Genomic DNA, 25,857 nt, shown 5'->3' with positions numbered 1-25,857 from the left:
AAATTATTTGGCAGCCCACATAAAATTATTTGGCAGTGCACAATTTGGGGTTCCACAACAAAATGACGTGGCATTCTAAAATACAATTATGTGGAAGTCCAAGGTAAAATGATTTGGCAGGCCACAATTTATTTACATGGCAGTCCACAATAAAATGATGTGGCGGTCCACATAAAATTTTTGGGCAGTCTACAATAAAATGATGTGGCAGGCCACGATAAAATTATGTGGCGCTCCACATACAATTATGTGCCAGTCCACAATAAAATGACGTGGCATTCTAAAATAAAATTACGTGAAAGTCCAAGGTAAAATGATTTGGCAGGCCACAATTAATTTAAATGGCAGTCCACAATAAAAGGATGTGGCGGTCCACATAAAATTACGTGGCAGTCCACAATAAAATGATGTGGCATTCTAAAATAAAATTACGTGGAAGTCCAAGGTAAAATGGAGTGGCAGGCCACATTAAAATTATGTGGAATTCCACAGTGAACTCTTGGGGCGGTCCACATAAAATAACGTGGCAATCCACAATAAAATTATGTGGCAGTCCACATAAAATTATTTGGCCGTCCACAATTTGGGGTTCCACAACAAAATGATGTGGCATTCTAAAATACAATTATGTGGAAGTCCAAGGTAAAATGATTTGGCAGGCCACAATTAATTTACATGGCAGTCCACAATAAAATGACGTGGCGGTCCACATAAAATTACGTGGCAGTCCACAATAAAATGATGAGGCAGTCCACAATAAAATGACGTGGCGGTCCACATAAAATTACGTGGCAGTCCACAATAAAATGATGAGGCATTCGAAAATAAAATTACGTGGAAGTCCAAGGTAAAATGATTTGGCAGGCCACAATTAATTTACATGGCAGTCCACAATAAAATGACGTGGCGGTCCACATAAAATTTTTGGGCAGTCCACAATTTAGGGTTGCACATTAGAATTATGTGGTGTGCCAAATTTATATCTGTTGGGCCACGATTAAACCACAATAAAATGATGTGGCATTCTAAAATAAAACTATGTGGAAGTCCAAGGTAAAATGATGAGGCAAGCCACGATAAAATTACATGGCAGGCCACATAAAATGATCTGGCAGTCCACAATAAAATGATGTGGCATGATTAAACCATGTGGTGGTCCATGTGAAGTGACTTGACATTCTAAAATAAAATGTCGCAAAATGATATACAGTGGTGGTCAAAAGTCTACATACACTTGTGAAGAACATCATGTCATGGCGGTCTTGACTTTCCAATAGATAGGCGCCAGCGCCCCCCGCGACCCCAAAAGGGAATAAGCGGTAGAAAATGGATGGATGGATATATGTGTGTGTGTGTGTGTGTGTGTGTACTGACGTGGAGTAGAATCCGGGTAACACCTGTCCAGGTGAAGACAAGCAGAGATCCCCCAGCAGGCACAAAGCATTGTGGGAATCTCTCTGGCTCCTCGCAGCTTTCATCTCCAAGTGGTTTCCATAGAAACGCTAGTTGGCTGGCCGCCACACCACGCCTATGGAGACACGTCCTCAGCGAACAACCCGCCCTCCAATAGTAAAGACGCCATCTTGGTCGCCACGCCAGCATCCATCCTTGATGGGAAATAAGAAGGAGGCGTTAATGTGGCGCTTTAAATGTTCACGTCTTCATCCCATTTTTTGGAATACTTCATTAAATATATATGTATGTATATATATATATATATATATATACTGCGATGAGGTGGCGACTTGTCCAGGGTGTACACCGCCTTCTGCCCAATTGTAGCTGAGATAGGCACCAGCGCCCCCTGCGACCCCAAAGGGAATAAGCGGCAGAAAATGGATGTGAACTGTATTTATATAGCGCTTTTTCTCTAGTGACTCAAAGTGCTTTACATAGTGAAACCCAATATCTAAGTTACATTTTTAAACCAGTGTGGGTGGCACTGGGAGCAGGTGGGTAAAGTGTCTTGCTCAAGGACACAACGGCAGTGACTAGGATGTCGGAAGCGGGGATCAAACCTGCAACCCTCAAGTTGCGGGCACAGCCGCTCTACCAACCGAGCTATACCGCCCGTATGGATGGATATACACACATATATATATATATATATATATATATGTACATATATAATTTTTATTTATTTATTTATTCATTTTAAATGTGTAATTGTATTTTTGTTTTTTATTTTTATATATAAAAAAATTATATTTAATTGAAAAAATAACATATACATTATTTCTTAAATACATAAAACAACTTAAATTACAAAAATATAATTATATATTTTGATGTATTTATTGTTTATTTAAATTAATAATAAAAATAATTATATTTAAAATAAATATAAATAAATCCTGCAGTCCTGGGTTCAAATCCAGGCTCGGGATCTTTCTGTGTGGAGTTTGCATGTTCTCCCCGTGAATGCGTGGGTTCCCTCCGGGTACTCCGGCTTCCTCCCACCTCCAAAGACATGCACCTGGGGATAGGTTGATTGGCAACACTAAATTGGCCCTAGTGTGTGAATGTGAGTGTGAATGTTGTCTGTCTATCTGTGTTGGCCCTGCGATGAGGTGGCGACTTGTCCAGGGTGTACCCTGCCTTCCGCCCGATTGTAGCTGAGATAGGCGCCAGCGCCCCCCGCGACCCCGAAAGGGAATAAGCGGTAGAAAATGGATGGATGGATGGATAAATTAAATATATATAAGTATATATCTATAAATATATATTTGTATTTTTTTTTCCAAACAGAAAATACGGAGATGGTATCTGCCTGCTCGTTGAACGGCCAGTTGAGGTCACCTCAGGTGTGTTAAGGACAGGTGCAGTCAGAGCGTGTCCTTAGAAGACCTCGTCCTCCCTCACGCTGATACAGAACGTGTCGGCTTTTATTTTGAAAGGCTGGCTTGGGTGATAAGATCATATATATATATATATATATATATATATATATATATATATATATATATATATATATATATATATATATATATATATATATATATATATATATAGTTTGAAACTGCATAGACACACACACACACACACACACACACACACACACACAGCAGATTTCGCCCGGTTGCTGCATATGTTCTGGTTTCCATGGAGACACACAGTTAAAAATAAAATGGCTGTTCTTGTGCCACTTTAGCAACATGGCTGAGAACTTTTTATTGTTGTCTTCAATGTTTGTGACAACATCTGTCATGTCAACTTCTAGAAGGAACATGGATGTGACTGCTTGTATCACACATGATATCACACACAAGTGAACATGCTGCAGGACTGCATGTATCACACATGATATCACACACAAGTGAACATGCTGCAGGACTGCATGTATCGCACATGATATCACACACACAAGTAAACACGCAGCAGGACTGCTTGTATCGCACATGATATCACACACAAGTGAACACGCTGCAGGACTGTTTGTATCACACATGATATCACACACAAGTGAACGAGCTGCAGGACTGCATGTATCACACACAAGTGAACATGCTGCAGGACTGCTTGTATTGCACATGATATCACACACAAGTAAACATGCTGCAGGACTGCATGTATCGCACATGATATCACATACAAGTAAATACGCTGCAGGACTGCATGCATCGCATATGATATCACACACAAGTAAACACGCTGCAGGACTGCTTGTATCGCACATGATATCACACACAAGTAAACACGCTGCAGGACTGCTTGTATCGCACATGATATCACGCACAAGTAAACACTCTGCAGGACTGCTTGTATCGCACATGATATTACACACAAGTAAACACGCTGCAGGACTGCATGTATCGCACATGATATCACACACAAGTAAACACGCTGCAGGACTGCTTGTATCGCACCTGATATCACACACAAGTAAACATGCTGCAGGACTGCTTGTATCGCACATGATATCAGACACAAGTAAACACGCTGCAGGACTGCTTGTATCGCACATGATATCACACACAAGTAAACAAGCTGCAGGACTGCTTGTATTGCACATGATATCACACACAAGTAAACATGCTGCAGGACTGCATGTATCGCACATGATATCACATACAAGTAAATACGCTGCAGGACTGCATGCATCGCATATGATATCACACACAAGTAAACACTCTGCAGGACTGCTTGTATCGCACATGATATCACACAAGTAAACACGCAGCAGGACTGCTTGTATCGCACATGATATCACACACAAGTAAACACGCTGCAGGACTGCTTGTATCGCACATGATATCACACACAAGTGAACATGCTGCAGGACTGCATGTATCGCACATTTCATTTCATTTCATTTAATTTTTATTTATCTCATTCATTGATGTGCATTTAGAACAATAAATAATTATATCACAATTATACAATTTAAATTCACACAATTCCTGAGAAGGAGCAGGATGAAGAAAATCTTATAATTTCCTAACCCCTTTGACATAATACATTATCTTACTTCATGAATATCATTTAAGCCGACACATATATCCAAATGTGATGAAACAATCAAAAACAAAAAACACAAGAAAAACACAACAAGTGCAAAACTTCATAAAGTATAAACCAAACCAAGAAAATAATAGTAATAATATAATATACACCTCACGGAATGATACTGAGCAAATACCAAACCAGACAAAAAATAAGTAAAATAATAAATAAAAAACAAAATGTAAACACTTATGGCTATGATATCACATACAAGTAAACACGCTGTAGGACTGCTTGTATCGCACATTATATCACACAAGTAAACACGCTGCAGGACTGCTTGTATCGCACATATCACACACAAGTAAACACTCTGCAGGACTGCTTGTATCGCACATGATATCACATACAAGTAAACATGCTGTAGGACTGCATGTATCGCACATGATATCACATACAAGTAAATACGCTGCAGGACTGCTTGCATCGCACATGATATCACATACAAGTAAATGCGCTGCAGGACTGCTTGCATCGCACATGATATCACTTACAAGTAAACATGCTGCAGGACTGCTTGTATCGCACATGATATCACACACAAGTAAACACGCTGCAGGACTGCTTGTATCGCACATGATATCACACACAAGTAAACACGCTGCAGGACTGCTTGTATCGCACATGATATCACACACAGGTGAACATGCTGCAGGACTGCATGTATCGCACATGATATCACACACAAGTAAACACGCTGCAGGACTGCATGCATCGCACATGATTTCACGCACAAGTAAACACTCTGCAGGACTGCTTGTATCGCACATGATATCACACACAAGTAAACACGCTGCAGGACTGCTTGTATCGCACATGATATCACACACAAGTAAACATGCTGCAGGACTGCTTGTATCGCACATGATATCACACACAAGTAAACACGCTGCAGGACTGCTTGTATCGCACATGATATTACACACAAGTAAACATGCTGCAGGACTGCATGTATCGCACATGATCTCACATACAAGTAAACACGCTGCAGGACTGCTTGTATCGCACATGATATCACACACAAGTAAACACGCTGCAGGACTGCTTGTGTCACACATGATATCGCACACAAGTAAACACGCTGCAGGACTGCTTGTGTTGGACATGATATCACACACAAGTAAACACGCTGCAGGACTGCTTGTGTCGCACATGATATCACACACAAGTAAACACGCTGCAGGACTGCTTGTGTCGCACATGATATCACACACAAGTAAACACGCTGCAGGACTGCTTGTATCGCACATGATATCACACACAAGTAAACACGCTGCAGGACTGCTTGTATCGCACATGATAACACACACAAGTAAACATGCTGCAGGACTGCATGTATCGCACATGATATCACATACAAGTAAATACGCTGCAGGACTGCATGCATCGCATATGATATCACACACAAGTAAACACGCTGCAGGACTGCTTGTATCGCACATGATATTACACACAAGTAAACATGCTGCAGGACTGCATGTATCGCACATGATATCACACACAAGTAAACACGCTGCAGGACTGCTTGTGTCACACATGATATCGCATACAAGTAAACACGCTGCAGGACTGCTTGTATAGCACATGATATCACACACAAGTAAACACGCTGCAGGACTGCTTGTGTCACACATGATATCGCACACAAGTAAACACTCTGCAGGACTGCTTGTGTTGGACATGATATCACACACAAGTAAACACGCTGCAGGACTGCTTGTGTCGCACATGATATCACACACAAGTAAACACGCTGCAGGACTGCTTGTGTCGCACATGATATCACACACAAGTAAACACGCTGCAGGACTGCTTGTATCGCACATGATATCACACACAAGTAAACACGCTGCAGGACTGCTTGTATCGCACATGATAACACACACAAGTAAACATGCTGCAGGACTGCATGTATCGCACATGATATCACATACAAGTAAATACGCTGCAGGACTGCATGCATCGCATATGATATCACACACAAGTAAACACTCTGCAGGACTGCTTGTATCGCACATGATATCACACACAAGTAAACACGCTGCAGGACTGCTTGTATCGCACATGATATCACACACAAGTGAACATGCTGCAGGACTGCTTGTATCGCACATGATATCACACACAAGTTATTTCATATATCAAGGGCCTCTATGATGTAAAAAATATCTATTTAGAAGGTTGTCAGCAGTATGTGTGATCCATCTATGAAAATACTGAATTTATTAAGGCTTGTTATATCTTTTATTTTCTATTAATGTATGAATTTACTTTTTTTTTAATTATTATTATTAGTTTTTATTATTTTATTTCTTATTAATGTTAATTTCTGTTTCGTGTAAATCCAAATAGCAGGGTGGGGTCAAGGGGGGTTGAGTGCAGCATGGTGTGCCAGCAGGGGGCAGTGTAGGCTCTAAGTGTATTAGGTGTAGGCTCCTACAAAGCAGGGGGCTGTGTAGGCTTTAGGTGTATTAGGTGTAGGCTCCTACAAAGCAGGGGGCAGTGTAGGCTCTAGGTGTAGGCTCCTACAAAGCAGGGTGCAGTGTAGGCTTTAGGTGTAATAGGTGTAGGCTCCTACAAAGCAGGGGGCAGTGTAGGCTTTAGGTGTACTAGGTGTAGGCTCCTACAAAGCAGGGGGCAGTGTAGGCTTTAGGTGTACTAGGTGTAGGCTCCTACAAAGCAGGGGACAGTGTAGGCTCTAAGTGTACTAGGTGTAGGCTCCTACAAAGTGACTTGTAGAAAAAGTATCCAAGTGAAGTTGCTGCCTGAAAGCAGCAGGATGTGTCACAAAGAATATTTGTGTTGTCGCTAAAACTACTTCCTGTGTGGCTGGCGGTGACTCAGCCTGCTGACTGGCCGGCAAGCTGAAGGTCAAGGTCAAGGTGAATATCAAGCAGCCTTTCAAGGTCAGCACACAAAGCAGCGGCAGGTCAAAGGAGGGCAGCCAGGATGTGAGAGAGTGAACAATGGTGCAGGTGTGCGTCACAAAGAGGGTGAATATTCATGCAGACACCTGATGGCTGCTTGAATTTCAAAGAAATGAACCATCAAACACAAAGAAGAAGAAGAACTATCATCACTTTCATTTCATCTTTTGGGGGAAAAAAACCCACCTTTTTTTATGTAACCACCGTAGAAGTGATTTTTGGTATTGTTTACATTTTAATTAATACTGGTAATAACATGTATTGTTTGCATTTTAATCAATACTAGTAATAATATGTATTGTTCATATATTAATCAATACTAGTAATAATTGTTCATATATTAATCAATACTAGTAATGATAAGTTGTGTTTACATTTTAAACAATACTAGTAATAATATGTATTGTTTACATTTTAATCAATACTATTAATATGTAATGTTTACATTTTAAACAATACTAGTAATAATAGGTAGTTTACATTTTAATTAATACTGGTAATGATGTGTGTTGTTTGCATTTTAATCAATACTAGTAATAATATGTATTGTTTATATATTAATCAATACTAGTAATAATATGTATTATTTACATTTGTATTCATACTAGTAATAATAAGTTGTGTTTACATTTTAATCAATACTAGTAATAATATGTATTGTTTACATTTTAATCAATACTAGTAATATGTATTGTTTACATTTTAATCAATAGTGGTAATAACATGTATTGTTTACATTTTAATCAATACTAGTAATAATACGTATTGTTTACATTTTAATCAATACTAGTAATAATATGTATTGTTTACATTTTAATCAATACTAGTAATATGTATTGTTTACATTTTAATCAATAGTGGTAATAACATGTATTGTTTACATTTTAATCAATACTAGTAATAATACGTATTGTTTACATTTTAATCAATACTAGTAATAATATGTATTGTTTACATTTTAATCAATACTAGTAATATGTATTGTTTACATTTTAATCAATAGTGGTAATAACATGTATTGTTTACATTTTAATCAATACTAGTAATACTATGTATTGTTTACATCTTAATCAATACTGGTAATAATAGGTATTGCTTACATTTTAATCAATACTGGTAATAATAGGTAGTGTTTACATTTTAATCAATACTGGTAATAATATGTATTCTTTACATTTTAATCAATACTAGCAATAATAGGTATTGTTTACATTTTAATCAATACTAGTAATAATAGGTATTGTTTACATTTTAATCAATACTGGTAATAATACGTATTGTTTACATTTTAATCAATACTAGTAATATTATGTATTGTTTACATTTTAATTAATACTGGTAATAATATGCATTGTTTACATTTTAATCAATACTAGTAATAATAGGTATTGTTTACATTTTAATTAATACTAGTAATAATAGGTATTGTTTACATTTTAATTAATACTAGTAATAATATGTATTGTTTACATTTTAATCATGACTATTAGTGTCACGACTAGGACTTGGGCGTGGATTGTTTTTCCGAGCCAAAGGATAGTTGGCACGGGCAAGACATGAATGTAAATACATAATTTATTTTAACATTAACCAACTACAAAAAAAGAAAGCAAAAACAAAAGGCGCGCACAATGGCGGAGAACAAACTTGACTAAAGAAAACAAAAACTTGGACTATGGCATGAATAACAAAAACACTTACTGTGACTGAGACAAGGGTATGAGAGAAAAGCAGCATGGATATCAGGGGTGCAGGAGGTGATGTTGCCAGGACGAAGAACAGAAACAGACAGCTTAAATAGTAGTGACATAATCAGTGAAAACAGGTGCAAGACATGAGGACAGGTGAAAACTAATGAGTTGTCATGGTAACAAAACAAACCTGGAAGTGCAAAAACCGGAACTGAGTGTCCAAAAAACAAAACATAATCACACAGACATGACAATTAGCAATAGGTATTGTTTACATTTTAATCAATACTAGTAATATTTTTGAAGATTAAAACTCACCTCATAAATGAAAGCTGAGCTTTACTAATAAGAAATTGTTCTTTTGGGAGATATTTTTAGTAAATAACATCAAATTGTACTTCCAACATGTTTGTATATAATGACTCCAGCAATAAAAAGGACAATTATTTTTTTACATGGAATGATTATTCAACCATGAATATGTTCATGAATGGATAAACCATCACGTGGTTTACCAGCAAACAATAAGTCGTGTCCAAAAGTATTTGCTGAAAGGAGAATGTATGAAGTACGGTAATGTATGAAGTACGGTAATGTATGAAGTACGGTAATGTATGAAGTACGGTAATGTAATGTATGAAGTACGGCAAGTAGAAGTTGTGAAGGTTGAACTCATCTTTTTGATTCTGATCAGAGGACTTCACCACAGACACAAACTAACACAAATCATCAGGAAAGACTTTACTGACACCTACAGGACTAAAGTCCACGGTGGACCTTTTTACTGTACTCCTGTACTGTACTGTACTATGACTATTGTTTGTTGTGAGACTGACGTTACTTTGGCCTTACTATACACACAATAAATATTATTACATTTGAATTACTGTACACAAAATAAATATTATCTTTGAATTACTGTACACACATTACCTTTGACTTACTGTACACACAATAAATATAATTATTACCTTTGACTTACTGTACACACAATAAATATTATTACCTTTGACTTACTGTAAACACAATAAATATTATTACCTTTGACTTACAGTACACACAGTAAGTATTATTGAGAAATATGAAACACTAAGAAGGTTTCACTCTCATGAAGATGTACAATTTAACCAAGGTCTTTATTTCTTTCTGGCCAATATTACTGTGTATTACTGTCTCTTATTACTGTGTATTACTGTGTATTACTGTCTCTTATTACTGTGTATTACTGTGTATTACTGTCTCTTATTACTGTGTATTACTGTCTCTTATTACTGTGTATTACTGTCTCTTATTACTGTGTATTACTGTATCTTATTACTGTGTATTACTGTCTCTTATTACTGTGTATTACTGTCTCTTATTACTGTGTATTACCGTATATTACTGTATCTTATTACTGTGTATTACCGTATAATACTGTGTATTACTGTATCTTATTACTGTGTATTACTGTTTATTAGTGGGTATTACTGTGTATTACCGTATATTAGTGGGTATTACTGTGTTATTACTGTATATTAGTGTGTATTACTGTATTTTAGTGGGCATTACTGTTGATTAGTGGGTATTACTATATATTAGTGTGTCTTACTGTATTTTAGTGGGCATTACTGTATATTAGTGGGTAATACTGTATTTTAGTGTGTATTACCGTATTTTAGTGTGTATTACTGTATATTAGTGTCTCTTAGTGTGTAATACTGTATATTAGTGTATATTACCGTATTTTAGTGGGCACTACTGTATATTAGTGAGTATTACTGTATTTTAGTGGGCATTACTGTCTATTAGCGTGTATTACCGTATTTTAGTGGGCATTACTGTATATTAGTGTGTATTACCGTATTTTTGTGGGCATTACTGTATATTAGTGAGTATTACTGTATTTTAGTGGGCATTACTGTCTATTAGTGTGTATTACCGTATTTTAGTGGCCATTACTGTCTATTAGTGAGTATTACCGTATTTTAGTGGGTATTACTGTATATTAGTGTGTATTACTGTATATTACTGTCTCTTATTAGTGTGTATTACTGTATATTAGCGGGTAATACTGTATATTAGTGGGCATTACTGTATTTTAGTGGGCATTACTGTATATTAGTGGGCATTACTGTATTTTAGTGGGCATTACTGTATATTAGTGGGAAGTACTGTATTTTAGTGGGTATTACTGTATATTAGTGGGCATTACTGTATTTTAGTGGGCATTACTGTATATTAGTTGGAATTACTGTATTTTAGTGGGTATTACTGTATATTAGTGCGCATTAGCGTGTATTACTGTATATTAGTGTGTATTAGTGTCTCTATTAGTGTGAATGACTGTATATTACTGTCTCTTATTAGTGTGTATTACTGTATATTAGTGGGTAATACTGTATTTTAGTGTGTATTACTGCATATTAGTGGGTAATACTGTATTTTAGTGTGTATTACTGTATATTAGTGTGTATTAAAATGTATTACTGTATATTAGTGTGTATTAGTGTCTCTATTAGTGTGAATTACTCTATATTACTGTCTCTTATTAGTGTGTATTACTGTATATTAGTGGGTAATACTGTATTTTAGTGGGTATTACTGTATATTAGTGCGCATTAGCGTGTATTACTGTATATTAGTGTGTATTAGTGTCTATTAGTGTGAATGACTGTATATTACTGTCTCTTATTAGTGTGTATTACTGTATATTAGTGGGTAATACTGTATTTTAGTGTGTATTACTGCATATTAGTGGGTAATACTGTATTTTAGTGTGTATTACTGTATATTAGTGGGAATTACTGTATTTTAGTGGGTATTACTGTATATTAGTGTGTATTAAAATGTATTACTGTATATTAGTGTGTATTAGTGTCTCTATTAGTGTGAATTACTCTATATTACTGTCTCTTATTAGTGTGTATATTAGTGGGTAATACTGTATTTTAGTGTGTATTACTGTATATTAGTGTGTATTAAAATGTATTACTGTATATTAGTGTGTATTAGTGTCTCTATTAGTGTGAATTACTCTATATTACTGTCTCTTATTAGTGTGTATATTAGTGGGTAATACTGTATTTTAGTGTGTATTACTGTATATTAGTGTGTATTAAAATGTATTACTGTATATTAGTGTGTATTAGTGTCTCTATTAGTGTGAATTACTCTATATTACTGTCTCTTATTAGTGTGTATTACTGTATATTAGTGGGTAATACTGTATTTTAGTGTGTATTACTGTATATTAGTGGGTAATACTGTATTTTAGTGTGTATTACTGTATATTAGTGGGTAATACTGTATTTTAGTGTGTATTACTGTGTATTAGTGGGAATTACTGTATTTTAGTGGGTATTACTGTATATTAGTGTGTATTAGCATGTATTACTGTATATTAGTGTGTATTAGCATGTATTACTGTATATTAGTGTGTATTAGTGTCTATTAGTGTGAATTACTGTATGCTAGTGTGTAATACTGTATATATCAGTGCGTATTATATTACTGTATAATAATGTGTATTATTGTATATTAGTGTGTATTACTTTGTATTTGTGGGTATCAGTGTATATTGGCTTGTATTGGTGCATATTAGTGTGTATTATTTTGTATATTAGTGTATATGAGTGTATTAGCATATATTGGTTTATATTTGTTTGTATTGTCAGTATTGGTATGTATAAGTGTGTGTATTAGTGTCTATTTGTGTGTATATTAGTGTGTATATGCGTGTTTCTGGGAATATTAGTGTATATTAGTGTATATTAGTGTGCATTATTTTGTATAAGTGTGTATATTAGTGTGTATTATTGAATATTAGTGTGTATCAGAGTATATTAGTGTGTATTGTGTGTTATTGAATTTTAGTGTGTATATTAATGTGTATTATTGTACAGTATGTGTGTATCAGAGCATATTAGTGTGTATTATTGTGCAGTATATTAGCTTGTATTATTGCGCAGTATATTAGTGTGTATCAGAGTATATTAGTGTGTATTATTGTGCAGTATATTAGTGTGTATCAGAGTATACTAGTGTGTATTATTGTGCAGTATATTAGTGTGTATCAGAGTATACTAGTGTGTATTATTGTGCAGTATATTAGCTTGTATTATTGCGCAGTATATTAGTGTGTATCAGAGTATATTAGTGTGTATTATTGTGTAGTATATTAGTGTGTATTAGTGCATCCATGACGTAGTAATGAAACATTAGATTATATTAGAGTACAGATGACAAATTACTTTACAAAAAAAGTTGTTGTCACCTGTGTGGAACATGAAGTAAACAGGAAGTTGTTGTCACCTGTGTGGAACATGACGTAAACAGGAAGTTGTTGTCACCTGTGTGGAACATAAAGTAAACAGGAAGTTGTTTTCACCTGTGTGGAACATGACGTAAACAGGAAGTTGTTGTCACCTGTGTGGAACATGAAGTAAACAGGAAGTTGTTTTCACCTGTGTGGAACATGACGTAAACAGGAAGTTGTTCTCACCTGTTTGGAACATGAAGTAAACAGGAAGTTGTTGTCACCTGTGTGGAACATTAAGTAAACAGGAAGTTGTTGTCACCTGTGTGGAACATGACGTAAACAGGAAGTTGTTCTCACCTGTGTGGAACATGACGTAAACAGGAAGTTGTTCTCACCTGTGTGGAACATGAAGTAAACAGGAAGCATGGAAGACACCTGCAGGACATCTGACCAATGACAGGTGTTGTCTTCTTCTTGCAGCCGTGTCCAACCTGGACATCGAGAGCAAATTGTCACTCCATTATCAGTCGCCATGGCAACAACAACAACACCTGTTCCACCTGTGCACTCGCGCTCCCTGTCTGCAGGAGATGCACAACAAGGCTCACCTGAGTCTCAGAGGTGACACACCTGTCTCACCGCATGTCAACACACTTGTCTTACTGCATGTCAGCACACCTGTCTCACTGCATGTCAGCACACCTGTCTCACTGCATGTCAGCACACCTGTCTCACCGCATGTCAACACACCTGTCTTACTGCACCATCATGTCAACTCACCTGTCTCACGGTACCATCATGTCAACACACCTGTCTCACTGCACCATCATGTCAACTCACCTGTCTCACTGCACCATCATGTCAACTCACCCGTCTCACTGCACCATCATGTCAACTCACCCGTCTCACTGCACCATCATGTCGACACACCCGTCTCACTGCACCATCATGTCGACACACCCGTCTCACTGCACCATCATGTCCAATACACCTGTCTCACTGCACCATCATGTCAAATACACCTGTCTCACTGCACCATCATGTGAACTCACCTGTCTCACTGCGCCATCATGTCAACACAATTGTCTCACTGCACCATCATGTCAACTCACCTGTCTCACTGCGCCATCATGTCGACACACCTGTCTCACTGCGCCATCATGTCAAAACAATTGTCTCACTGCACCATCATGTCAACTCACCCGTCTCATTGCACCATCATGTCAACACACCTGTCTCACTGCACCATCATGTCGACACACCTGTCTCACTGCACCATCATGTCCAACACACCTGTCTCACTGCGCCATCATGTCCAACACACCTGTCTCACCGCGCCATCATGTCCAACACACCTGTCTCACTCCGCCATCATGTCGACACACCCGTCTCACTGCGCCATCATGTCCAACACACCTGTCTAACTGCGCCATCATGTCCAACACACCTGTCTCACTGCGCCATCATGTCGACACACCTGTCTCACTGCGCCATCGTGTCCAACACACCTGTCTCACCGCGCCATCGTGTCCAACACACCTGTTTCACCGCGCCAACATGTCGACACACCTGTCTCACTCCGCCATCATGTCCAACACACCTGTCTCACCGCGCTATCATGTCGACACACCTGTCTCACTGCACCATCATGTCGACACACCTGTCTCACTGCACCATCATGTCGACACACCTGTCTCACTGCACCATCATGTCGACACACCTGTCTCACTGCACCATCATGTCGACACACCTGTGTCACTGCACCATCATGTCGACACACCTGTCTCACTGCGCCATCATGTCCAACACACCTGTCTCACCGCGCTATCATGTCGACACACCTGTCTCACTGCACCATCATGTCGACACACCTGTCTCACTGCACCATCATGTGGTATACGTTGGTGTGTTCAGAAGACAAGGTGAGTCAGAGGTCAAACAGTCGTGAGAGGACCAAGGTGAACATGACCATCTCGGCTGCCCCGCCCCTTCCCACCTTCCCGTCGCCGCACAGCATCCGCCGCCAACAAAGAAGTCGACTGGCACAGGCGGTAAGCGGCCAACTCTGCACAACACAAACTCTGGGTCTGTGAGCACAGGTGTGTCCAAAGTCTCCATGTTGGACTCAGTAAGAAACATCAACACAAACAAGTGGAATAAAAGAGCAAACAGGTGAAATGTAACGAGGAAAAGTTGCAATGTTGACTCTTTAAAACTTTCACTTCTCTAAAATAATTGATCAAAATCCATATATTTACCAATTATTGACATATTTAAATACTTGACATCAAATATTCCGTTGAGCTGAAATTAATTTGTACACTTAAGTATTCAAAGTCTTCTTTTAATTATTATTACTTTTTTTGACAATTTTATTAGTGGGACACTTTTGGATAAATAGAGTTTTTATTGTATTTTTTTTGTTACTGTCATTGTTGTCAAAAAATAATGAATCAAAATCAATGGTGTTAAGAATTATTGACATATAGTCTTATATAAGTGTTATAATGAAGACAACACATGATGTAAGTGTCTATATTAGCCTACTATCAAAATGACAGAAATGTTCAAATGCAATATTTATTCTACATATTTTTACAACATTTTAAAACATGAGTAAAACTTGTCAGAGGGTGAGATCACTCCTGGTAATGTGTTAGAATGGCCAAAGGTATAGATGGGTAAAGTTTGCTGTGGTCTGGGACAACGTGATAATGTTTGCTGTGGTCTGGGACAACGTGATAATGTTTGCTGTGGTCTGGGACAACACGATAATGTTTGCTGTGGTCTGGAACAACACAGCTCACAAACAGAGTTCACCTTTGTGCATTCACGCACAGCATAAAAAGTTTGGTGGACAAAATGAGACAAAGGAGGAGTGGCATAAAACACGTCTTTCTGTGGCAACGTCGGAGAAAGTTGTACATGTAAACAATGCACGGTGAGTTCAAGAACCGCTGCAATGAGTAGGACAAAATGGGACTGACCAAATACTGTTATTAGTGAAGCATGTTGAATATAAACAATTTAATATTTATAACAATTAGGAAGGTTTGTGTCATCTTTGTTCTCCTAAACAAACTAAGTTAACAAAACAATATATTTTGACCTCATATTTTTACATTTTCATACATTTTTGAAGAAGCTCCAGGGCTAAAGAGGCGTGTTTAGAGACTTAAGTGTTCAGTGTAAAAATGTATGACTTATTTTATGAGTGAGACCTTTTTTAATCCCCAACAATTTTAGTGTTTTTTAAAACTGTTATTCCTCAAAAAACAATACATCAAAATCAATGTTATAAATGATTGACATCTTTTAGGCTCCAATTACTAGTTAACACCAAATATTCCAATTTGTATTCAAAGTTTTTTATAAAATTTTTTGGGGGACTGAAAATCTTGCCTGTTTTGTGTTTTAGACTTGAAAAACATAAAATATGATTTATGTTTTACTCTTTATCCACAGACAGACCAGAAGTTGTTCTAAAGATTTCTAAAGGAAACAAAAATAAATTTAACATTTAAGACTGAGACCCTTTTGGGTGCCGGGGACAAAACTGGAGGGAAAACTTGCAGATGAAAAATAATCGCAATATTTTGTTGCCTTGGAAAATTAGAAACTTCAAAATGGCCGCCGCACACTTTCATCTTTCAGTGGAAAAAGTTTGGACACCCCTGCTTGAGGATCTCACACTTTTTTGTGTAACACAACTCATGTTTGCAACACACAACTGATGATTGCAACACACAGACACACAACTCATGTTTGCAACACACAACTCATGTTTGCAACGCACTGACACACAACTGATGTTTGCAACACATCAACACACAGATGTTAGCAACACATTGACACACAACTGATGTTTGCAACAACTGACACACAATTGATGTGTGCAACACACAACTGATGTTTGCAACAACTGACACACAACTGATGTTTGCAACACACAACTGATGTTTCCAACGCACTGACACACAACTGATGTTTGCAACACACAACTGATGTTTCCAACGCACTGACACACAACTGATGTTTGCAACACACTGACACACAACTGATGTTTGCAACACACTGACACACAACTGATGTTTGCAACACACAGACACACAACTGATGTTTGCAACACATTGACACACAACTGATGTTTGCAACAACTGACACACAATTGGTTTGCAACACACAACTGATGTTTGCAACAACTGACACACAATTGATGTTTGCAACACACAACTGATGTTTCCAACGCACTGACACACAACTGATGTTTGCAACACACAACTGACATTTGCAACACACTAACACACAACTGATGTTTGCAACACACAGACACACAACTGATGTTTGCAACACATCAACACACAGATGTTAGCAACACTGACACATAACTGATGTTTGCAACAACTGACACACAATTGATGTTTGCAACACACAACTGATGTTTGCAACAACTGACACACAATTGATGTTTGCAACACACAACTGATGTTTCCAACGCACTGACACACAACTGATGTTTGCAACACACAACTGACATTTGCAACACACTGACACACAACTGATATTTGCAACACATCAACACACAGAGGTTAGCAACACATTGACACACAACTGATGTTTGCAACAACTGACACACAGTTGATGTTTGCAACACACAACTGATGTTTGTAACGCACTGACACACAACTGATGTTTGCAACACATCAACACACAGATGTTAGCAACACATTGACACACAACTGATGTTTGCAACAACTGACACACAATTGATGTGTGCAACACACAACTGATGTTTGCAACAACTGACACACAACTGATGTTTGCAACACACAACTGATGTTTCCAACGCACTGACACACAACTGATGTTTGCAACACACAACTGATGTTTCCAACGCACTGACACACAACTGATGTTTGCAACACACTGACACACAACTGATGTTTGCAACACACTGACACACAACTGATGTTTGCAACACACAGACACACAACTGATGTTTGCAACACATTGACACACAACTGATGTTTGCAACAACTGACACACAATTGGTTTGCAACACACAACTGATGTTTGCAACAACTGACACACAATTGATGTTTGCAACACACAACTGATGTTTCCAACGCACTGACACACAACTGATGTTTGCAACACACAACTGACATTTGCAACACACTAACACACAACTGATGTTTGCAACACACAGACACACAACTGATGTTTGCAACACATCAACACACAGATGTTAGCAACACTGACACATAACTGATGTTTGCAACAACTGACACACAATTGATGTTTGCAACACACAACTGATGTTTGCAACAACTGACACACAATTGATGTTTGCAACACACAACTGATGTTTCCAACGCACTGACACACAACTGATGTTTGCAACACACAACTGACATTTGCAACACACTGACACACAACTGATATTTGCAACACATCAACACACAGAGGTTAGCAACACATTGACACACAACTGATGTTTGCAACAACTGACACACAGTTGATGTTTGCAACACACAACTGATGTTTGCAACACACAACTGATATTTGCAACACACTGACACACAACTGATGTTTGCAACACACAACTGTTTGCAACACACAGACACACAATTGATGTTTGCAACACACTGACACACAACTGATGTTTGCAACACACAACTGATGTTTGCAACACACTGACACACAACTGATGTTTGCAACACATCAACACACAGATGTTAGCAACACATTGACACACAACTGATGTTTGCAACAACTGACACACAATTGATGTTTGCAACACACAACTGATATTTGCAACACACTGACACACAACTGATGTTTGCAACACACAACTGTTTGCAACACAGACACACAATTGATCTTTGCAACACACTGACATACAACTGATGTTTGCAACACACAACTGTTTGCAACACACAGACACACAATTGATGTTTGCAACACACTGACCCACAACTCCTTGTGTTGCTGAGCAGCAGGAGAGAGAAGAACGAGAGCGGGAGTTGGACCAACAACCCAGCCAGGTACAACAAATCCCCCCAAAAAATACACTTTTGTGGAGGCAAAACACACAAAAATGTTTGTCGTGCCTAACAATTCGCACATTAAAATAACCTTTTTTCCTCAATTATTTCCTGCAAGTAAAAAAAAATGTCTATCTGTGTTGGCCCTGCGATGAGGTGGCAACTTGTCCAGGGTGTACCCCGCCTTCCGCCCGATTGTAGCTGAGACAGGGAATAAGCGGTAGAAAATGGATGGATGGAAGTAAAAAAAAAAAAGATTCACAAGTAAAAACTATTTTCTTCAATAATAATTTGCAAATTAAAACATTTTTTTTAATAAAAACTAAAAATTGGCCCTAGTGTGTGAATGTGAAAGTTGTCTATCTGTGTTGGCCCTGTGATGAGGTGGCGACTTGTCCAGGGTGTACCCCGCCTTCCGCCCGATTGTAGCTGAGATAGGCGCCAGCGCCCCCCGCGACCCCGAAAGGGAATAAGCGGTAGAAAATGGATGGATGGATGGAACAATTTGCTAGTTAAAAATACATCCATCCATCCATTTCCTACCGCTTGTCCCTATACAATTTTCTTCAATTAAAAACAGAAAAATGTCCCAAAAAAATACAAATTTGCAAAATCAAAAAAGAAATGACAATTTTTATGTAACAAAAATCTACAAAAAAGTGAAAATTTACAAGTAAAAAAAAAATGACACTTTTCTTCAATAAAAATGACAATTTTTATGTAAAAAAAAATCTACCATCCATCCATCCATCCATTTCCTACCGCTTATTCCCTTTCGGGGTCGCTGGCGCCTATCTCAGTTACAATCGGGCAGAAGGCGGGGTACACCCTGGACAAGTCGCCACCTCATCGCAGGGCCAACACAGAAAATTTAAAATTTGCAAGTTAAAAAAAAATCTACAACAACAATTTGTTAGGTCTGGGCGAACATGAGGACTCAGATGCAGAAGCGTGACAATTGACTCAGACTTTAGATAGTTTTCTTTGCTATCTCTTGTCAGAGTCATCAAAACAAGGTGGCTACAAAATCTGTGATATATTTGAGGAACAAAGGAAATGTAGCAAAGGCCATAAGGCAATTAACAGAAAATCACTCTATAAGGAGGAAAAAGGCAATAGCAAAAATTATATACGAGTCTAATAACAAAAAAACAACAATCTATGATTACCTACAAAAATGTAAATCAATCATGCAAAGGAGTCGAGAAGTCAGCAAACCAAAAGCGCTCCAGAAGGAGGAAAAAGGAAGACAAGGCACTATGAAACAGACACAAAAGACTAGACCCAAAAACTTTAGCAACAGAAAATCAGAGGAAACAAAGAAATCAATAAATAAAGCGAGACAATACTCATCAAACTTGGTACAAGGCTGGAGGTGAGACAACATACTCTGGCAGCAAGACAGGAGAAGACCAGGACTATATACACCTGAGGCAGGGAGACACAGGTGGGCACAATCAGACAATCAGGAGAGACATCAGACCAGTGACACAGGAGGAAGAGCAAGTGGCCTGAAACCAGAGGAGGATTAGAATTTTCAAAATAAAACAGGAAGTTTGCCAGACAACCCCAAAACAAGACTTCCCTCACCACAAAGTGACACAATTTGCAAGGTAAAAAAAACAGTTTTTTCTTCAATAAAAATAATGTGGAAGTTTAAAAAATAATCATTTATTTAAAAAAAAGTAACAATTTGCGAGGTAAAAATACTTTTTTTTCTTCAACAAAAATAATGTGGAAGTTTAAAAAATAATAATTTATTCAATAAAAAGTAACAATTTGCGAGGTAAAAAAACTTTTTTTCTTCAATAAAAATAATGTGGAAGTTGAAAAATTATAATTTATTCGATAAAAAGTAACAATTTGCAAGGTAAAAAAACTTTTTTTTCTTCAACAAAAATAATTTGGAAGTTTAAAAAATAATAATTTCTTCAAAAAAAAGTAACAATTTGCGAGGTAAAAAACCTTTTTTTCTTCAACAAAAATAATGTGGAAGTTTAAAAAATAATAATTTCTTCGATTAAAAGTAACAATTTGCAAGGTAAAAAAACTTTTTTTTTCTTCAATAAAAATAATGTGGAAGTTTAAAAAAATAATAATTTCTTCAATAAAAAGTAACAATTTGCGAGGTAAAAAAACGTTTTTTTCTTCAACAAAAATAATGTGGAAGTTTAAAAAATAATCATTTATTCGATAAAAAGTAACAATTTGCAAGGTAAAAAAACGTTTTTTTCTTCAATAAAAATAATGTGGAAGTTTAAAAAATAATAATTTCTTCAAAAAAAAGTAACAATTTGCGAGGTAAAAAAACTTTTTTTTCTTCAACAAAAATAATGTGGAAGTTTAAAAAATAATAATTTCTTCAATAAAGAGTAACAATTTGCAATCTAAAAAAACTTTTTTTTCTTCAACAAAAATAATTTGAAAGTTTTAAAAATAATAATTTCTTCAATAAAAAGTAACAATTTGCAAGGTAAAAAAACTTTTTTTTCTTCAACAAAAATAATTTGGAAGTTTAAAAAATAATAATTTCTTCAAAAAAAAGTAACAATTTGCGAGGTAAAAAAACGTTTTTTCTTCAACAAAAATAATGTGGAAGTTTAAAAAATAATAATTTCTTCGATAAAAAGTAACAATTTGCAAGGTAAAAAAACTTTTTTTTCTTCAATAAAAATAATGTGGAAGTTTAAAAAATAATAATTTATTCAAAAAAAAAAAAAATTTGCAAGGTAAAAAAACTTTTTTTTCTCCAATAAAAATAATGTGGAAGTTTAAAAAAATAATAATTTATTCAATAAAAAGTAACAATTTGCGAGGTAAAAAAACTTTTTTTCTTCAACAAAAATAATGTGGAAGTTTAAAAAATAATAATTTCTTCAAAAAAAAGTAACAATTTGCGAGGTAAAAAAACTTTTTTTCTTCAATAAAAATAATGTGGAAGTTGAAAAAATAATAATTTATTCGATAAAAAGTAACAATTTGCAAGGTAAAAAAACTTTTTTTCTTCAACAAAAATAATGTGGAAGTTTAAAAAATAATCATTTATTCGATAAAAAGTAACAATTTGCGAGGTAAAAAAAACTTTTTTTTCTTCAACAAAAATAATTTGGAAGTTTAAAAAATAATAATTTCTTCAAAAAAAAGTAACAATTTGCGAGGTAAAAAAACGTTTTTTCTTCAACAAAAATAATGTGGAAGTTTAAAAAATAATAATTTCTTAAAAAAAAAGTAACAATTTGCGAGGTAGAAAACTTTTTTTTCTTCAACAAAAATAATGTGGAAGTTTAAAAAATAATAATTTCTTCAAAAAAAAGTAACAATTTGCGAGGTAAAAAAACTTTTTTTCTTCAATAAAAATAATGTGGAAGTTGAAAGAATTATAATTTATTCGATAAAAAGTAACAATTTGCAAGGTAAAAAAACTTTTTTTCTTCAACAAAAATAATGTGGAAGTTTAAAAAATAATCATTTATTCGATAAAAAGTAACAATTTGCGAGGTAAAAAAACTTTTTTTTCTTCAACAAAAATAATTTGGAAGTTTAAAAAATAATAATTTCTTCAAAAAAAAGTAACAATTTGCGAGGTAAAAAAACGTTTTTTCTTCAACAAAAATAATGTGGAAGTTTAAAAAATAATCATTTATTCGATAAAAAGAGACAATTTGCGAGGTAAAAAAACTTTTTTTTCTTCAACAAAAATAATGTGGAAGTTTAAAAAATAATAATTTCTTCAAAAAAAAGTAACAATTTGCGAGGTAAAAAAACTTTTTTTCTTCAATAAAAATAATGTGGAAGTTGAAAGAATTATAATTTATTCGATAAAAAGTAACAATTTGCAAGGTAAAAAAACTTTTTTTCTTCAACAAAAATAATGTGGAAGTTTAAAAAATAATCATTTATTCGATAAAAAGTAACAATTTGCGAGGTAAAAAAACTTTTTTTTCTTCAACAAAAATAATTTGGAAGTTTAAAAAATAATAATTTCTTCAAAAAAAAGTAACAATTTGCGAGGTAAAAAAACGTTTTTTCTTCAACAAAAATAATGTGGAAGTTTAAAAAATAATCATTTATTCGATAAAAAGAGACAATTTGCAAGGTAAAAAAACGTTTTTTTCTTCAATAAAAATAATGTGGAAGTTTAAAAAATAATAATTTCTTCAAAAAAAAGTAACAATTTGGGAGGTAAAAAACTTTTTTTTCTTCAACAAAAATAATGTGGAAGTTTAAAAAATAATAATTTATTCGATAAAAAATAACAATTTGCAAGGTAAAAAAACTTTTTTTTCTTCAATAAAAATAATGTGGAAGTTTAAAAAAATAATAATTTCTTACATAAAAAGTAACAATTTGCGAGGTAAAAAAACTTTTTTTTTCAACAAAAATAATGTGGAAGTTTAAAAAATAATAATTTATTCGATAAAAAATAACAATTTGCAAGGTAAAAAAACTTTTTTTTCTCCAATAAAAATAATGTGGAAGTTTAAAAAAATAATAATTTCTTCAATAAAAAGTAACAATTTGCGAGGTAAAAAAACTTTTTTTCTTCAACAAAAATAATGTGGAAGTTTAAAAAATAATAATTTATTCGATAAAAAGTAACAATTTGCAAGGTAAAAAAACTTTTTTTTCTTCAACAAAAATAATGTGGAAGTTTAAAAAATAATAATTTATTCGATAAAAAGTAACAATTTGCAAGGTAAAAAAACTTTTTTTTCTTCAACAAAAATAATGTGGAAGTTTAAAAAATAATAATTTCTTCAAAAAAAAGTAACAATTTGCGAGGTAAAAAAACTTTTTTTCTTCAATAAAAATAATGTGGAAGTTGAAAAAATTATAATTTCTTCCAAAAAAAGTAACAATTTGCGAGGTAAAAAACTTTTTTTTCTTCAACAAAAATAATGTGGAGGTTTAAAAAATAATAATTTCTTCCAAAAAAAGTAACAATTTGCGAGGTAAAAAAACTTTTTTTCTTCAATAAAAATAATGTGGAAGTTTAAAAAATAATAATTTCTTCAAAAAAAAGTAACAATTTGCGAGGTAAAAAAACTTTTTTTCTTCAATAAAAATAATGTGGAAGTTTAAAAAATAATAATTTATTCGATAAAAAGTAACAATTTGCAAGGTAAAAAAACTTTTTTTTCTTCAACAAAAATAATGTGGAAGTTTAAAAAATAATAATTTCTTCAAAAAAAAGTAACAATTTGCGAGGTAAAAAAACTTTTTTTCTTCAATAAAAATAATGTGGAAGTTGAAAAAATTATAATTTCTTCCAAAAAAAGTAACAATTTGCGAGGTAAAAAACTTTTTTTTCTTCAACAAAAATAATGTGGAAGTTTAAAAAATAATAATTTCTTCCAAAAAAAGTAACAATTTGCGAGGTAAAAAAACTTTTTTTCTTCAATAAAAATAATGTGGAAGTTTAAAAAATAATAATTTATTCGATAAAAAGTAACAATTTGCAAGGTAAAAAAACTTTTTTTTCTTCAACAAAAATAATTTGGAAGTTTAAAAAATAATAATTTCTTCAAAAAAAAGTAACAATTTGCGAGGTAAAAAAACGTTTTTTCTTCAACAAAAATAATGTGGAAGTTTAAAAAATAATCATTTATTCAAAAAAAAGTAACAATTTGCGAGGTAAAAAACTTTTTTTTCTTCAACAAAAATAATGTGGAAGTTTAAAAAATAATAATTTCTTCGATAAAAAATAACAATTTGCAAGGTAAAAAAACTTTTTTTTCTTCAACAAAAATAATGTGGAAGTTTAAAAAATAATAATTTCTTCAAAAAAAAGTAACAATTTGCGAGGTAAAAAAACTTTTTTTCTTCAATAAAAATAATGTGGAAGTTGAAAAAATTATAATTTATTCGATAAAAAGTAACAATTTGCAAGGTAAAAAAACTTTTTTTTCTTCAATAAAAATAATGTGGAAGTTTAAAAAATAATAATTTATTCGATAAAAAATAACAATTGGCAAGGTAAAAAAACTTTTTTTTCTCCAATAAAAATAATGTGGAAGTTTAAAAAAATAATAATTTCTTCAATAAAAAGTAACAATTTGCGAGGTAAAAAAACTTTTTTTCTTCAACAAAAATAATGTGGAAGTTTAAAAAATAATAATTTATTCAATAAAAAGTAACAATTGGCAAGGTAAAAAAACGTTTTTTTCTTCAACAAAAATAATGTGGAAGTTTAAAAAATAATAATTTCTTCGATTAAAAGTAACAATTTGCAAGGTAAAAAAACTTTTTTTTTCTTCAATAAAAATAATGTGGAAGTTTAAAAAAATAATAATTTATTCAATAAAAAGTAACAATTTGCAAGGTAAAAAAACGTTTTTTTCTTCAACAAAAATAATGCGGAAGTTTAAAAAATCATAATTTCTTCGATAAAAAGTAACAATTTGCGAGGTAAAAAAACGTTTTTTCTTCAATGAAAATAATGTGGAAGT

The 25,857-nt window shown here is 34.5% G+C and overlaps 1 protein-coding gene and 1 long non-coding RNA gene across 3 annotated transcripts in view; one reads left to right on the top strand and one right to left on the bottom strand.

The window, feature by feature from the left end:
- Nucleotides 1–13,966, bottom strand: part of LOC133542892 (uncharacterized) — an 18,887-nt gene extending 4,921 nt beyond the window's left edge. Inside the window, exons 1-2 of the long non-coding RNA XR_009804240.1 lie at nucleotides 13,377–13,966; nucleotides 1,375–1,607 (exon numbers count right to left, since the gene is read on the bottom strand). This is a non-coding gene — a long non-coding RNA (uncharacterized LOC133542892). The remainder of the gene's footprint in view (nucleotides 1–1,374; nucleotides 1,608–13,376) is intronic.
- nhsb (Nance-Horan syndrome b (congenital cataracts and dental anomalies)) overlaps nucleotides 1–25,857 on the top strand; it is a 109,051-nt gene that overhangs the window by 50,179 nt on the left and 33,015 nt on the right. For both annotated transcript variants that reach the window (XM_061887135.1, XM_061887134.1), the window contains exons 2-4: nucleotides 13,842–13,982; nucleotides 15,276–15,412; nucleotides 19,361–19,408. In XM_061887135.1, coding sequence (XP_061743119.1) covers nucleotides 13,842–13,982; nucleotides 15,276–15,412; nucleotides 19,361–19,408 — 326 coding nt within the window. The remainder of the gene's footprint in view (nucleotides 1–13,841; nucleotides 13,983–15,275; nucleotides 15,413–19,360; nucleotides 19,409–25,857) is intronic.

Source organism: Nerophis ophidion, linkage group LG25 (genome assembly GCF_033978795.1).
Source record: "Nerophis ophidion isolate RoL-2023_Sa linkage group LG25, RoL_Noph_v1.0, whole genome shotgun sequence".
In the NCBI taxonomy this organism is placed as follows: domain Eukaryota; kingdom Metazoa; phylum Chordata; class Actinopteri; order Syngnathiformes; family Syngnathidae; genus Nerophis; species Nerophis ophidion.
This window is presented reverse-complemented; position numbering and strand designations above follow the sequence as displayed.